This window comes from Thalassophryne amazonica, chromosome 10 (genome assembly GCF_902500255.1).
Source record: "Thalassophryne amazonica chromosome 10, fThaAma1.1, whole genome shotgun sequence".
Classification (NCBI taxonomy): Eukaryota; Metazoa; Chordata; class Actinopteri; order Batrachoidiformes; family Batrachoididae; genus Thalassophryne; species Thalassophryne amazonica.
The window spans coordinates 33,802,772-33,816,698 of NC_047112.1; the positions used below are offsets into that span (position 1 = coordinate 33,802,772).

The following is a 13,927-nucleotide window of genomic DNA, read 5'->3' on the forward strand; positions in this document are numbered from 1 at the left end:
GGTGAAGACGGCTTGCTGAAGTTCAAACAGAGCATCAGAATGGGGAAGAAATGGGATTTAAGTGATTTTGAACATGGCATACAGACTGATGTGTTGTCTAGTGTATACCCTACCTGTCCCTAGGATTGCTGGGATAGGCTCCAGCCCCTGTGACCCTTAATTGGAGTAAGCGGTTGAAGATGAGTGAATGAACAAACGTGTTGTTGTTGGTGCCAGAGGGACTGCTTGTAGTATTTCAGAAACTGCTGATCTGCTGGGATTTTCACACGCAACCATCCCTCAGGTTTACAGAGAATGGTATGAAAAAGAGAAGATATCCAGTGAGCGGCAGTTGTGTGGACAAAAATGCCTTTTTCATGTCAGAGGTGAGATGAGAATGGGCAGATTGGCTGAATGGGCAACTACGTGATGCTTTTATGTCAGTATGGACCAACATCTCTGAGTAACATTTCCAACACTTTGTTGAATCTATGCTATGAAGAATTAAGACAGTTCTGAAGGCAAAAAGGGGGGGGGGGGGGGTCAAACCCAGTGCTAGCAAGGTGTACCTAATACAGTGACCGGTGAGTGTAGAAGATACAGTGTAGGATTTAGTGTCATCTAGTGGTGAGGTTGTAAAATGCATTATGCCATCGCTGGTCATAATTTTGTTTCTCTTCATGTTTTTGCTCCCTTGCTTTCTGTTTTGTGAAGCAATATGTATAATCCTCCATTTCACAAAAATTAGCATTCTCCAACTTGTTAGCCTGCACTCACAACCAGTAGATGGTGTGTAGGGGAGAAACCACAGATTCCTCTTCTTCGTATTTCATCTTCCGTCCATGATACAAAATGCAAACGTAACGGTATGTCCCCTTTGAGCTGTGGTATCAACATGGTGGCCTTCATGAGGGGCCCGCTGTCATGTCAGTGGCTCCTTTTAAGATCATGAAAACACATTGATTTGTTGTTTCAGGGAATTATACACTAACACATGGTTATGAATACTATTAAAAAACAAAAAAAAAACTAAATTCTGCAGGCTGTACCTTTAATCAACCCCAAATCCAAAATAGCAAACACATGCACACACACAATTTGGAGTGGCATTGGGGGGGGGGGGGGGATTAGGGTTAAAATTAGTAAACCAAAGATGACCGTGTCACGCAAAAGTAATTCATTTCGTGAAGGAATCGTGAAAAAAATAGCATGACTGGGCTGTGCACATCCATACGCGTGAGAAGTATAATTTCGTGTTTTTCCACATCTGATAAAAACTTCACTGACTCACTTATGCAGCACTTCAGAAGTCAGATTTTACATGCAAACCAAACAAACTGTTACCTTGTGTTTGCTGCATCTTGATCAACACTTGCACCTCCGCTCAATGTAGAATGACAAGAGGAGGCACTTAAAAAAACTTTCTTGTGGGGCTCCTCCTGGTGCTTTGCACCCTAGGCAAACGCCTATATCGCCTATGCCATGGGCTACCCCTGCTTAAGACAAACATCATACAGACGGTGCCTGAAAGGATGCAACACTTTTCTGAAGGCGGAGGCTGTTTGCTATCCTGAGATTGAGTACGATGAACATGAAAAGTGAAGCTAAGAAAGAGAGAATGAAGAAGGCACCTGAGTCTGGGAGTTGAATGAGAAGAAAGTGGATAAATGTGAGGGAGGGAAAACAGCATAAGACAAAAAAAGCGAGTGAGAGATGGGCAGGGAGGTATGAAGAGAGGGAGGGAGTATTATAAGAGAGGCAGCCATAGAGGGAGAGGTGACAGAGTGGATCATCGTCCTCTCTGCCAGCCTCACCATGTTCATGCTGCAGATCTTGACTGTTATTTCTCTGACTGTTATCCTCTTGGCATCTGTGGAAGGTAAGATGCACGTGTGTGTGTGTGTGTGTGTGTGGTGTGAGGCGTTCATGCACCCTGCAGGTGGTAGCGAGAGATGGCGGAGAGAGGATGGATAGCAGCAGCAGCAGCACCGGGGATGTAAACAGAGGGGGCAGAACACTGGAGGCTTCTGAAATCACACCTCACTCATCATGTTTTTTGGGAATGCAAGTGATGAGATTGGGAATGGCGTGGCATAACAAAGGAGCAGTGTCCCATTTTGTTGCTGCCACTGCTGCGGCTTTCACACTTTATTTTGTTGAGATGTATTATGGACATCAGCCTCATCCTGTGCGTGTGTGTGTATCTTTCTCTGACTTTGTATCTCCCCACTGCCATGTTTGGCAGCACAGTCGGATGGATGTCTCTAATTCCTCTCACATTCTTGTGTGTGCATTCATGTGTACAGTTATACTCAGGGGTGCACATAACTGGTACTCATGCTCGTGTGTGCTAAAAATCATTGATGCACAGCGGACAGCACACAGAGGGAAACACTTTTCCTGCAATCTGTCATTGCTTTCCTCCTCTGAAATGCTTCCCTTGTATTTTCTGCTGTCCATAATTTATTTATAGCACATACAAGCACCATGAGTACCAGTTATGTGCATGTCTGATTATACTGTGGTTCAACAGAGATAACATCTCGTTTGGGGGAAAAACATGCAGAACAACTTGAAAAGACATTTTACGGATGTAATTTGTGCACTCATTCCTCGTTTCTCTTGAACAATCTAATTTAGGATCAAACAGAATCTAACATCCGCTTCAGCTGACATAAGATGAGACATTGGGAAAAGTGGATTCTCTCACTTTGTCAAGTTTCTTCCTTTCCATCTCTTCTCTGATTTTAAGGTAAAGGCGTGCAGATGCAGAGGGATGTCCAGTGCTGCATGTTGTACTCGCAGGGCAAGGTGCGTACCAAAGATGTGCTGCGGTTTGAGGTGCAGACAGAGGGGCCCGACTGCAGCATACAAGCCATCATGCAAGTATTCCAACTATCCAGTCCTGGAGCTAAGCAGCCCAGTAATCTGCAGGCATGGAAAATATGCCTCTCATTAGAGGAGGGCTCAGAGGCACTGTCGTCTTTTCAGGTCATGCTGTTATGACTGGGATCACAGCTGTAATTGGAAGTGAAGGAAATATGTGGGAATAATGAGCCACGTTTAAAGTAAAAACCTATGCCAGCTGAGTCACGCTACAGCCATTCAGTCAGAACAGCAGGGTTGAGTTGGACCGATCTGATGTTACTGAAGAATTAGGTGCTTTTTTTTTTCCCATGTGCCCAAGTTTGTAAAAATGTGAAGTTTTTCTTTTGGTGATTTGGTTTATTTTTACTCCACCTTAACTCATTTGTGAAAGCAGACTTAATTAGATCTGACTGTCAGTCATTTTAGCAGTTTTCCAACCCTGGTCCTCTAGACCCAAAGTACTGCACAGTCTCCATTTGTCCCTGAAGTAATCGGAGCAGATCAGCTCAGTCTTCTGTTGTTTAGCTGAACATACGTACATCTGACTGAGGAACAGAATTGGGGAAAACTGCATTTTAGTGTCATATCTTTTTGGTCCAGATTATTTGGTAGCTCAGTGGGATTAAGGAGTTGGATTGCCAATATGCAGACCTGGACTTTATTCCGAGTCATGCTACCTGTTTGTGTCCTTGGACAAGACACTTCATCTGCATTGTCCCAAGCTATAAATGGATACTGGTCTTGGCTAGGGAAGTAACCTGTGATGGACTGGCATTCCATCCAGGGGGAGTCAGACTTTCATCCTTTTCATACTATTCACTATTTCGCAGTTGTGAATCTCACGCCATCTTGCGGTCTGTCACTCACATAAGGGGTCAGTTTCAGCAGAGTTCTGGTGTTGTTGACTGAACGGTCCGCCCTGCCTTCACTGCATGTACATCATTAACCGCAATTCACCGATTATCATCTCGTTTCTGCTTAAAACTGCACTCCAGTCATCATCTGTCTCAGCGACAGATATCTGAAGCTTTTGTACAACAATGATTTCCACATAAATTCAGCATTATTTCATCATAAAAAAGCGGAAGAAGCAATCAGAGCGTCATGGCTACATGGGCTGCTAGCTGTTGTGTTCACTGTGAGTCCATCATTTCAAAGCGGCACTGATTATCGCCTGGTTTCTGCTTAAAACTGACTGTAGAATGATTTAAGAGGTTTTAACTTGTCATCTAATGGGTAATAATCTCATAAATCCATTTGATCACTTTGGGTGAAGAGACTTTGTCTCAGATGAGCTGCTGAGCTCCGAAATGACGCATGCACAGTGGAGGCAGGGGGACCAATTTTTAGGGGCGGACCGTTTGGTCTGCAACACCAGTTCAGGGCACATTGTAAACAAATGTGAAGTATGGACAACATCAGGGCATGGCAGAAGTTCATCACAGGTGTTACACCTATTTCTAGATAAACCTCTCAATTTAGGAGAACATGTCATCATCATAATTGCTCGTGAACGTGCTGAATCAACGCCATCCACAGCCTCACTAGCCGTTGTTTATATGGCCGTGAAATGCTGGAACTCTGCTGGCGCTGTGTTGCATTCTGGGAAGCGCAGGCGGCCGCCAGGGGGATTATGGGAAACGTTAAAGCAGTGAATGGAATCCGGGGATAATCTCCAGTACCAGTGGTCCTCAGGGCCTCGAACTTTCTTCTTCATAATGTTTTATGTTTCCTGAATATTTACCCGCAGCAGCAGATTAGGGATGTTGTTGTTTGTCTGTTAGCATGTAACCTGACATCCACATAAAAATACAGCACCAAATGACGGGACTCAAAAAAGGACACCTTAGCAGAACATGACATCATTTCCAGAGAATGTCACCTTGGAAGTTAACTAAGCATGTGACTTATCCATTGGATTAGCAGGCCTCCCCAAACAGCAGGGTCTGTGGCTGACCTTAATGTAACCATAAGCTTAACTGTAAGTTAATCACATTCTTAACATGACTGTAACTTAACCCTAACCAGATCATTACCATAAAGATAATCTTATCCTAATCTAAATCTTTATCTTGTAATTGGTTTTTGCATCTGTGTTGTAAAACTGAGTCTTTTAATTACTAAAAAGATGCATTTGTCCTCAAAGTGACATGTGAGGCGTGGTTTCTCCTTTTATTCTCCTTTTACCAATTTATTAATGTTTCAACAATTAGGAGAATCCCACATAATTTAATAGATAATCCACATCTATAATGGAGATGAGCCGAGGAGGTTTCACCTTTACGGAGGCAGCAGAGTGAGGTGTGATGTCATTGTGATGTTCTGTTTACATGACACGTGTCATCTAATCGTGTTCTGTGGAACAATGTTGTGGTGGCCAGGTGTTCGTCATGAGTGTTTGCACCAATTATATATGTGTTCCACCACTGGCTACATGTTTGGTATCAAAAGGTCAAAGGTCATTCCCAAAAGTGAAGATGATAAAATTAAAAAAATATTAAATACTATGTATTAATAGGCTATACTGTAATATCCTGCATGTGTAGCATTTACTTAATAATATGAAACCCACTGGTGCAGTTTGGCCAGCTTCAAGTTGGCACGTTGAGTGGCCTGGTGTTCCAGTGGCTACCACTGTCACTTCATCGAAACAGGTTTGTGGCTTTGATCCTGACTTGCAGTTAGTATGTGTTAGCGTGTTCTCCTGCAGAGTACATCAGCTTCCTCTTACAGTCAACACGCATGCAGGTTACGCTCGCTGGAGGCTGTCCATAGGAGTAAATGGCAGAGTGAGTGGGTGTCTGTCTGTATGCCTTCACTCTGTGATGGATTGGTAATCTGTCCAGCGTGAACTCCACTTGCCACCAGTGTAGGCTGGAATACATGTTAGCCTATCACAGAGTTTCTCCTTGCATTGCTTCACTGCACATTGCTGCTTCTGCATGAATCTAAGTCAAAACAAAGCACTCAGATGAGTGCAGTCCTTCACCTCCACCAGCTAATATTCTGACTTAATGTTATCACATGATGGTATTGATTTGAGAGGTCTGATACATTTGTTAGCCTTATGCGGAAAACTGCATTTCAGTATCATCTAGTTTCTGAGATACTGTCAGTAATGTGATTTAGATAATAACCTGTGTTTTGACCTTGATCTTTAACCTGTGACCTTGACATAATCTACTTTGTGAGAGGACAGTCCACTGCACCAAGTTTGGTTGAAATTGGTTTTTGCCTTTTGAAGCAATTGTGGCTGGAAAGACAGACAGACAGACAGATATGGCCATTACAGTAGTATCATTTGCTCATCTGGGCCGAAGGTCTGGTGGGCTTGTGCCGTGGGTCACCTGCCCACTGTGTGTAAACATCTTCTTCTCTGAAACTGCTGGATCAATGAAGCTGAAACCTAGTGTGCTGTGCGCGTTCCTACAAATGAGGACACCAAAGTGTTCCAATTCAACTTGCAATTGATCTGAAATTTCCTACATGTGTAGCTATCATCAAGTCAAAAATATGAAGGATTTTGTGAAACTTTCAATTTTGACTTTGATATGACCCCTGGAGTGTGACCACGCCCACTTTCCTAATTGTCAATTTAAACATCATATCCTCCAAAACCATGGAATCAGTGGAGCTGAAATTTGGTGTACTTATCCCTACCCATGAGGACAACAAAGTTTATTTATTTGAGGTGCCCGATCTGATTTCAAAAAAAAAAAAAAAAAAAATTAAATCTGATGGTTTTATGAATTTTTAGCTCACCTAGACCAAAGGTCCAGTGAGTTTGTGTTGTGGGTCGCTTGTCTGTCGGCATTGGCGTATGTAAACATTTTCTTCTCCGAAACTGCTGAGCCAATCACGTTAAAACTTGGCACAAATGTTCCATTCTATAAGGAAGCCAAAGTTTGTTCAAGGCATTCCAATCCAGTGTCAAACATGGCTGCCATGGTGGCCATATTGAAATTGCAACCTAGAGCCACTGGTCTTCAGTTTATAAAGATACTGAGGTGAAATTTGGTACAAGGGTAGCTAGTAGGTAGCTCCAAAACATATCTGACAGGTTTTTTAAGATTTTAAAATTTTGACCTTGATATGACCCCTGGAGTGTGACCACGCCCACTTTCCTAATTGTCAGTTTAAACATCATATTCTCCAAAACCATGGAATCAGTGGAGCTGAAATTTGGTGTACTTATCCCTACCAATGAGGACAACAAAGTTTATTTGAGGTGCCGATCTGATTTCAAATATTGTCTCCATGGTGGTATTTGAAAATCACATATACACCATTTGTGAGCCATTTTTCCAGCATTTAAGATGAAATTTGCTACATGGGTAGCAATCAGCAAGCCAAAAAAATTAAATCTGATGTTTTTTACGAATTTGTAGCTCACCTGGACCAAAGGACCAGTGGGTTTGTGTCGTGGGTCACCTGTTTGTCGGCATTGGTTTATATTAACATTTTCTTCTCCGAAACTGCTGAGCCCGTGACGTTGAAACTTGGCATAAATGTTCCATTCTATAAGGAAACCAAAGTTTGTTCAAGGCATTCCAATCCAATGTCAAACATGGCTGCCATGGCAGCCATATTGAAATTGCAACCTAGAGCCACTGGTCTTCAGTTTATAAATATACTGAGGTGAAATTTGATACAAGGGTAGCTAGTAGGTAGCTCCAAAACATATCTGACAGGTTTTTAAGATTTTAAAATTTTGACCTTGATATGACCTTTGCAGTTTGGCTGTGCCCACTTTTATAGCTAAAACTGTGATGTGTTGTAACATCCAGGGGAGCTACAGTGCCCGTGGCACTATTTCTCTGTTTTTCTGTGAGGCTGATTAGGTTTCATTTAAGTTTTTGTTTGTTTGGGTAGGATCCACCACCCAAATCTCTGTAGGATATTTTAGTTACACATTTAATGTATGTTTTTAACACACCGGGGGTCACGTGTGTATGCACCAGCATACACGGGTGATTCTTAGACTACAGGCAGTTATTATGTCCTTTGATCATATTATATGAAAAACAGAAAAAAAGGGGAAATTTCACACTTTTATAGTTATCTTTACAATGAAAGTGTGTTAAGAAATTTGTTGTAGTAGTCTGTGATGACTTTTCACCTTTTTTCAGCATCATTATATGCAAATATTGCTGTTTTGTGCTTGTCCCACACCCAGACTTTTGATCTTCAGTGATAAAAATGAATGGTAAAGAAACGTTTTTTCTAATGTTTTAAAATATCTCTGAATAAAATATCAGTACAATAATCAAAACATAATTGGGGTATTCAGTGTCATACAACTGTTGTGATTTTTTTAAACAAAATGTAGTTGTCCCACACTATTGCCATAATTTCCACCACAACACTGTAATGTCCCTTTAAACAGTTTGTATGAAAGATTGTTTGGGTAGTTTCTATGGAGATAAACAGTGACATCAGAGCACATGTATATAGCGCCAAATCACAACAAACAGTTGCCCCAAGGCGTTTTATATTGTAAGGCAATGGTGTGGTGGAAATTACATTTACAAGGCCAATAGTGCCTGTAGTTAAAGAATCACCCACACATTCTTTTTACCAGAGCTATGAAGCCGTGCATATCTGTGGTTCTCATTAAAGCCAAGCATTGTGAAATTGTATGCATGTGCACAAACCTGCTTTTAACCTCGATCTTTAGACATAAATGGATGTAGACACTCTTTTAAATAATCATCTGTGTATATAAATTGCATCGGGAAGTTTAGAGCTACATTCATACCATATCCTTTCTTCAGGTTTGGGTGAACTTTGAGAATGTAACCACTGTTTAACAAACAGAAAATAAAATATTTTTTTTCTCTGATTTCATACATTTCTGTGCAGAAATTCTCTCTCTCACTCTTAATGAAAACTTGATCCGTCATCAAGCCAGCAAACACTGAACGTCCAGCAGGTGGCAGACACGTCTATTTGATATTACATAGGCAAAGCAAAGTTGCTTTTTGGATTGATCTGGTGTGTTCACCAAAAGTCTAATAAGTTTGTCCTCCTTTTATTGTTATATTCTTTTAGTTTGGTGAGTAATGAGATGCAGCTATCCTTTTTCTTACGGTATTCACACAGCGTTGTACTGGAGAGGATGGACTCGAAAGCAGAGACATAAATGAGTGCATGTGAGCCAAAATAATCTTTTGATGTTAATAAAGAAAAGGTGTTTGACACTGACTTCTTTGTTTTAAATTAAATTCTTTCTCAACTTATTTTTAATTTACTTCACCATATCAGACTTGAATTGCTTTGAAAACCTTGTGTGCCTATGGTCTGGTGTATACAGGAGGTACACAAATTCTCACCACACATTCCTCCTTTATAAATCCAAGTTCATTTGAAGGAAAAGATTTACACATGGCTGTGGTGCAAACACATTGATTATAAATATGGGCCCCTGCTGGCATACCCCTTACCAAAAAATAGTACTGATAAGTATATAAAAAGTAAACTGGAAGTATACTTGAAACATACTTGCATGTACTACTTTTTGGTAAGGGACTGTGCACATTTCCTTGCTGGAAAGGTCTATAATATGGCCCCTTTAAGTTTTGCGCTCTCATGCAGCTCCGTGCACAAACTTCGATGGCCTCATATGAAGCCCTGCAAGAAGTACAAAAAGTTGCAGTTCCTTGAATGACCACTTGAGGGTGGCTTCAAAACAGATTCCCATAGGAGTCCATGTTAAAATGTCCAACTTTTAAGCAGAAATAAACGTTAACAGCCTGGTACAAAAAAAAAAAACAGATTTGGTTTCCTCCTCCATGACAACTGTACGGGGGGGGGATTTTCTGACTTGTTAGTTTAAGATGTTTTAAGCTGTAAAGTTCTGTATAGATCTTTGTGGGCGTGGTCACTTTGAGTGACAGCAGCTGAGCCGAGCCTGTCACTGTGACTGTAGCTTAGAGGTCACTTGGTGCAGCTGCTAGCTGTCATGGAAGGCTGTGTCTTTTTCAATTGGAGTATTTTATTACAAACTTGTTGTGTGATAAAACATCCTAAGATATCCCTGCTGAATGAAATTCTCATTGATTCAGTGTTGCATGCTAACAGTGTTAGCATTTTTAGCAGCTGTGCATAGCTGCATCCATTAGGTCCAGTTAATGCACAATTACTGAGAAACTAAAAGGCGCATAACGTTTAATATCCACAACAAAGTAAATTATGAGGAGAACTACTGTGCAGTTACCAAAAATATTATTTAATAAAAACCCAAACTGACGTTAGCCTGGTTGGAATTGAAGAGCGGAGCGTGTTCAGGCTTCTTTTGTCACGCACGGAGCCACCCGCGCTCCACTCCTTTATGCATTAATGAGTTCATCATGAATAAACACAGCAGCTGCTGCCAACATGGTGACACCCAGACACGAGCGTCATATCAGCTGTTCCACTTCTCAGTAGTATACAAATAATGAATGTTTATGAGTTCAATGGTACAAATATTTCATGAGGTGAAAGCTGGAACATACGGAATGTTAAATATTTGTTCCCTTGAAAGAATGTAAAAACATTCATTATTTGTATTATATAATGGCTAAAATAGATCCTTGTCATTTGATATTATATCAGTTTCTAAACAAGAGAAAAGGGTTAGATTTAGAAAACGGTTAGAAGGCTTACATTTTGGTGCGTCACCAAACGCTGCATCAGATGGTTGAGGGAGTTGTTTTTCTGGCCTGGAGAAAATCCTCCACCAGGGGTAGCCACAAACACAATTCTGAGGATCACGAAAAAAAACAATTCCTGAGCTATTTACTTGTCACATTTTTCATAGCCATCTATCAAACAAACTGTGTACGCCCCCCAAAAAAAACAGTCAGAAGTTTGTCCAGCTTTAGTGCATCACTGCTGCTCTGACATCAACAATCCAACACGAACTTTAAATACGAGTCCAAAAATACATGTATGTGCGCAGTGTGCAATGGTACCAAAAGTATGGAACCAAATTTGCACTCTAACTGCAGTGCAACACAAATTGGATGAATAATCCATGTCACGTATCATACAAAGCATCAATCAAATGACAAGGATCCATTCAGCCGTTATATAAAAACCTATAATTCAGGTGTTGCCCACAGGCTGTATACATACTGGACAAAGCCAGTATGTATACAGCCTGTGGGCAACACTTGAATTTGTCATATCTCAGAAGAGAATTAGAGTAGGTCCTGATTAGTATTTGCATGTGTTTCAACAGGAATGGTATCTGGTGTAAAACGTGGTGCCGAATCCCAGTGTGGATCTGGAATGGATATGCAGGGATAGATGAGGGCAAAAAAAAAAAAAACCAGAACAAAAAATATAACATGTCCCCTTTAAGTTATTCAAGGGTGGGCAACTTGTTCCAGAAAGGGCCAAGAGGGTGCGCTTGTGAAGCAGCAAACCAGGGTGTTGTAACTGTGTGTGTGTGTGTGTGTGTACAACGATGATGTGAGTGATGATTCTCACCAATTTTCACCAAACTTGGTAAAATAGTAATTCTGGCAGATATCTAAAGATGATTAACTTTTGGAGAGGATCAGACAAAGGTCAAGGTCAACAAAAACATGATGTGAAAAACATATTTTCTGCTATATCCCCACAACCGATAGGGCCAGAGAGATGGCCTGAAGTTTATATTGATCATCAAAATGTTTCTGATTGATTGATATAAGTTGTGTCATGATGAAGTCATAAAAGGATGTTATGTTTGATGGAAAAATACACATCAGCCCTCTGATACTTTTCATTCTGTATTTATAGTCTCTGTATAATGTAACTCCAGTCCTTTGCTGTTTTAGTCTGTACACAAAGAAGGCGGTGAAATGTGCCGACCCCAGAGACCGCAAGGTGAAGAGGTTATTGAGAAAACTTCTGCAGCGCCAGAGAACTAAAGCTCACAGAACCATGTGGCTGCTTCCTCACGACAACCTGCCCGTCATGTCAGAGGTCAGCAAAGAGGGACTTCACAGCCGCATCCTGTCCCGCTCACGAACAGTCACCTGATTCATCATAGAGACAGAATGGTGCAAATGTTCCGTGAGGACTGTGCACGTGTGACATTTTGTAAATGGTTTTGGTGACGTTTCTGTCTGTGATCCTCAGGACAAGAAGAATAACTGGGGGAAGATAAGTGATTCATAATGTGACGTGAAGGATCACCGAAAGAAGCATCATCATAAGTAAGTTTGTGTTTGACTCAATACTCAGTTATTCAGTGACCTGAAGATATTATTAGTTGAAATAATTGACATTTTTGTATTTTTTCCACTTCCTCTACAGGCCAAGTAAACTTTCTACAGCCTAACGTCTGGACGCTATGAAGTTGACCTCTCTCTCGCTCTCTCTCTCTCTCTCTCTCTCTCTCTCTCTCTGGGATCAGACCTGGGCAGCAATACACATTTTAATGGCTTTATATATCCAAATATGAACTGTGCTTGTAATAATAAGAATCAGGTGGCAGGAAATGTGTCAGCAGAGGAGTGTGTTAAATCGACTTATTTACAACCAATAATGGCTCTAACTGTTATTAACCAGAGTCTGCCTCTCGGTGTCACCCTCGATAACCGTTACTGCTCATAGCCGATGAGCAATCAAAAAAAAAAAAAAAAACTTGTCATTGGAATACATAACAAATATGAAAACGTGGTGATGTTCTCACCATTATTATCATGCTGCTGTCTGTTTAGGTGCGATTTGTAATGATAGTTAAAGATGATGTGGTTTTGTCATAATGCACAAATGGTGCCAGAATATTAGGAACATCTGCCTAATATTTATCTAAACGTCAGGATGAAACCTCAGTCTATTTTTTCACTAACAGTCCATCACTAAGTAATGCCAAAGTATTCATGAATAAATTCAGCACAAATGTTTGAGGGCTTGATTGTGTGTGAAGGAACGCACTGTATGTTTAAAATACAATATCTCAAGTGAGCGATTTTATAAATTAATCTGAAATCATTTGAAAAGCCTCCCTGTCTTTTTTTTTCTGGGTTCACCTGTATATATGCGCTTCCTCGTGCACACCAACTGTTATATGTGCCAAAGAGGTTCTGTTTTTCTGTCCTGTTTATTGCTGGCAGGTGTGGGAGCATCCACCACAATACAGAATCACACTGAATCCTGGATGGCAACCACCGAGGCAGACTATGGATCCAGCCTCACCTCTCAAGAGTAGTCTTTGCTGCAGTCAGGTGAAATGTGAGCATCAGCTTGGCCTTCTCCAGCCAATGGAGTTCACAGCACTGAAGTACCTGTGTGCTAGATCGGCGTCAGATTTCAGATATGGCTTGCGCCTGGCATGATGATGTACATCCTTTATTATGAAAATTTTAGGAGATTCATTTTCAAAACCTTTATTTTGAAGTCATCATTAGTGGCAAAGGGCAGAACGTGCCCATGCCAGCTTCGACAAAGATCATCAACAAAGCTCCCACTTTTCTATAGGAATACATACTTCCTACAGGCACTGTACTAGTGCTAATAATACAACACTGAGATAAATATGTGATGGATTAAGGTAAATAAAATGGACTGCATTTATATAGCGCTTTTCCATCTGCATCAGACGCTCAAAGCACTTTGCAATAATGCCTTACATTCACCCCGATGTGAGGGTGCTGCCATGCAAGGCGCCCACTACACACCGGGAGCAACTAGGGGATTAAAGACCTTGCCCAAGAGCCCTTAGTGATTTTCCAGTCAGGCTGGGATTTGATCCAAGGATTTTCTGGTCTCAAGCCCAACGCCTTAACCACTAGACCATCACCTCCCCCAGGTGAATATAATTTGGTAGGAAGGGAATTTTCAGGTCTCCTCTAGTTCAGGTGAGTTACTGCTTTCCTAATTCAGGTGATTCTTTGAGTGCAGTGTGTATTACAGACCCAGACCTGGGGGCCTGATGAGCCAGTAAGAACTGCCAGCCCAGTAAAAACTTAATAACACCAATGAAAAATAGCAAAGCAAAAATTTGCAAATCCAAATATCCATTAATCAGTTCATTTTGATTATCAGCAGCTCTCTCATCACATCAGCAGCTGCTGAGGCTGTTCAAATTACACACTACTCAGTT

The 13,927-nt window shown here is 41.1% G+C and overlaps 1 protein-coding gene across 1 annotated transcript; it reads left to right on the top strand.

The window, feature by feature from the left end:
* The first annotated feature begins 1,677 nt into the window (after window positions 1-1,677).
* ccl44 (chemokine (C-C motif) ligand 44) lies at window positions 1,678-12,816 on the top strand. The gene is made up of 5 exons (XM_034179734.1): window positions 1,678-1,858; window positions 2,732-2,861; window positions 11,655-11,802; window positions 11,959-12,035; window positions 12,136-12,816. The coding sequence occupies exons 1-4, from the start codon at window positions 1,795-1,797 to the stop codon at window positions 11,995-11,997; spliced, it is 381 nt and encodes a 126-aa protein (XP_034035625.1). The 5' UTR covers window positions 1,678-1,794; the 3' UTR covers window positions 11,998-12,035; window positions 12,136-12,816.
* Window positions 12,817-13,927: the final 1,111 nt, after the last annotated feature.

Coding starts and splice junctions, on each gene's coding strand:
- ccl44 (XM_034179734.1), top strand. CDS start 1,795: ATGTTCATGCTGCAGATCTTGACTGTTATTTCTCTGACTGTTATCCTC. Junction 1,859..2,731: donor CCTCTTGGCATCTGTGGAAG/GTAAGATGCACG, acceptor TCTGATTTTAAG/GTAAAGGCGTGCAGATGCAG. Junction 11,803..11,958: donor ACCTGCCCGTCATGTCAGAG/GTCAGCAAAGAG, acceptor TGTGATCCTCAG/GACAAGAAGAATAACTGGGG.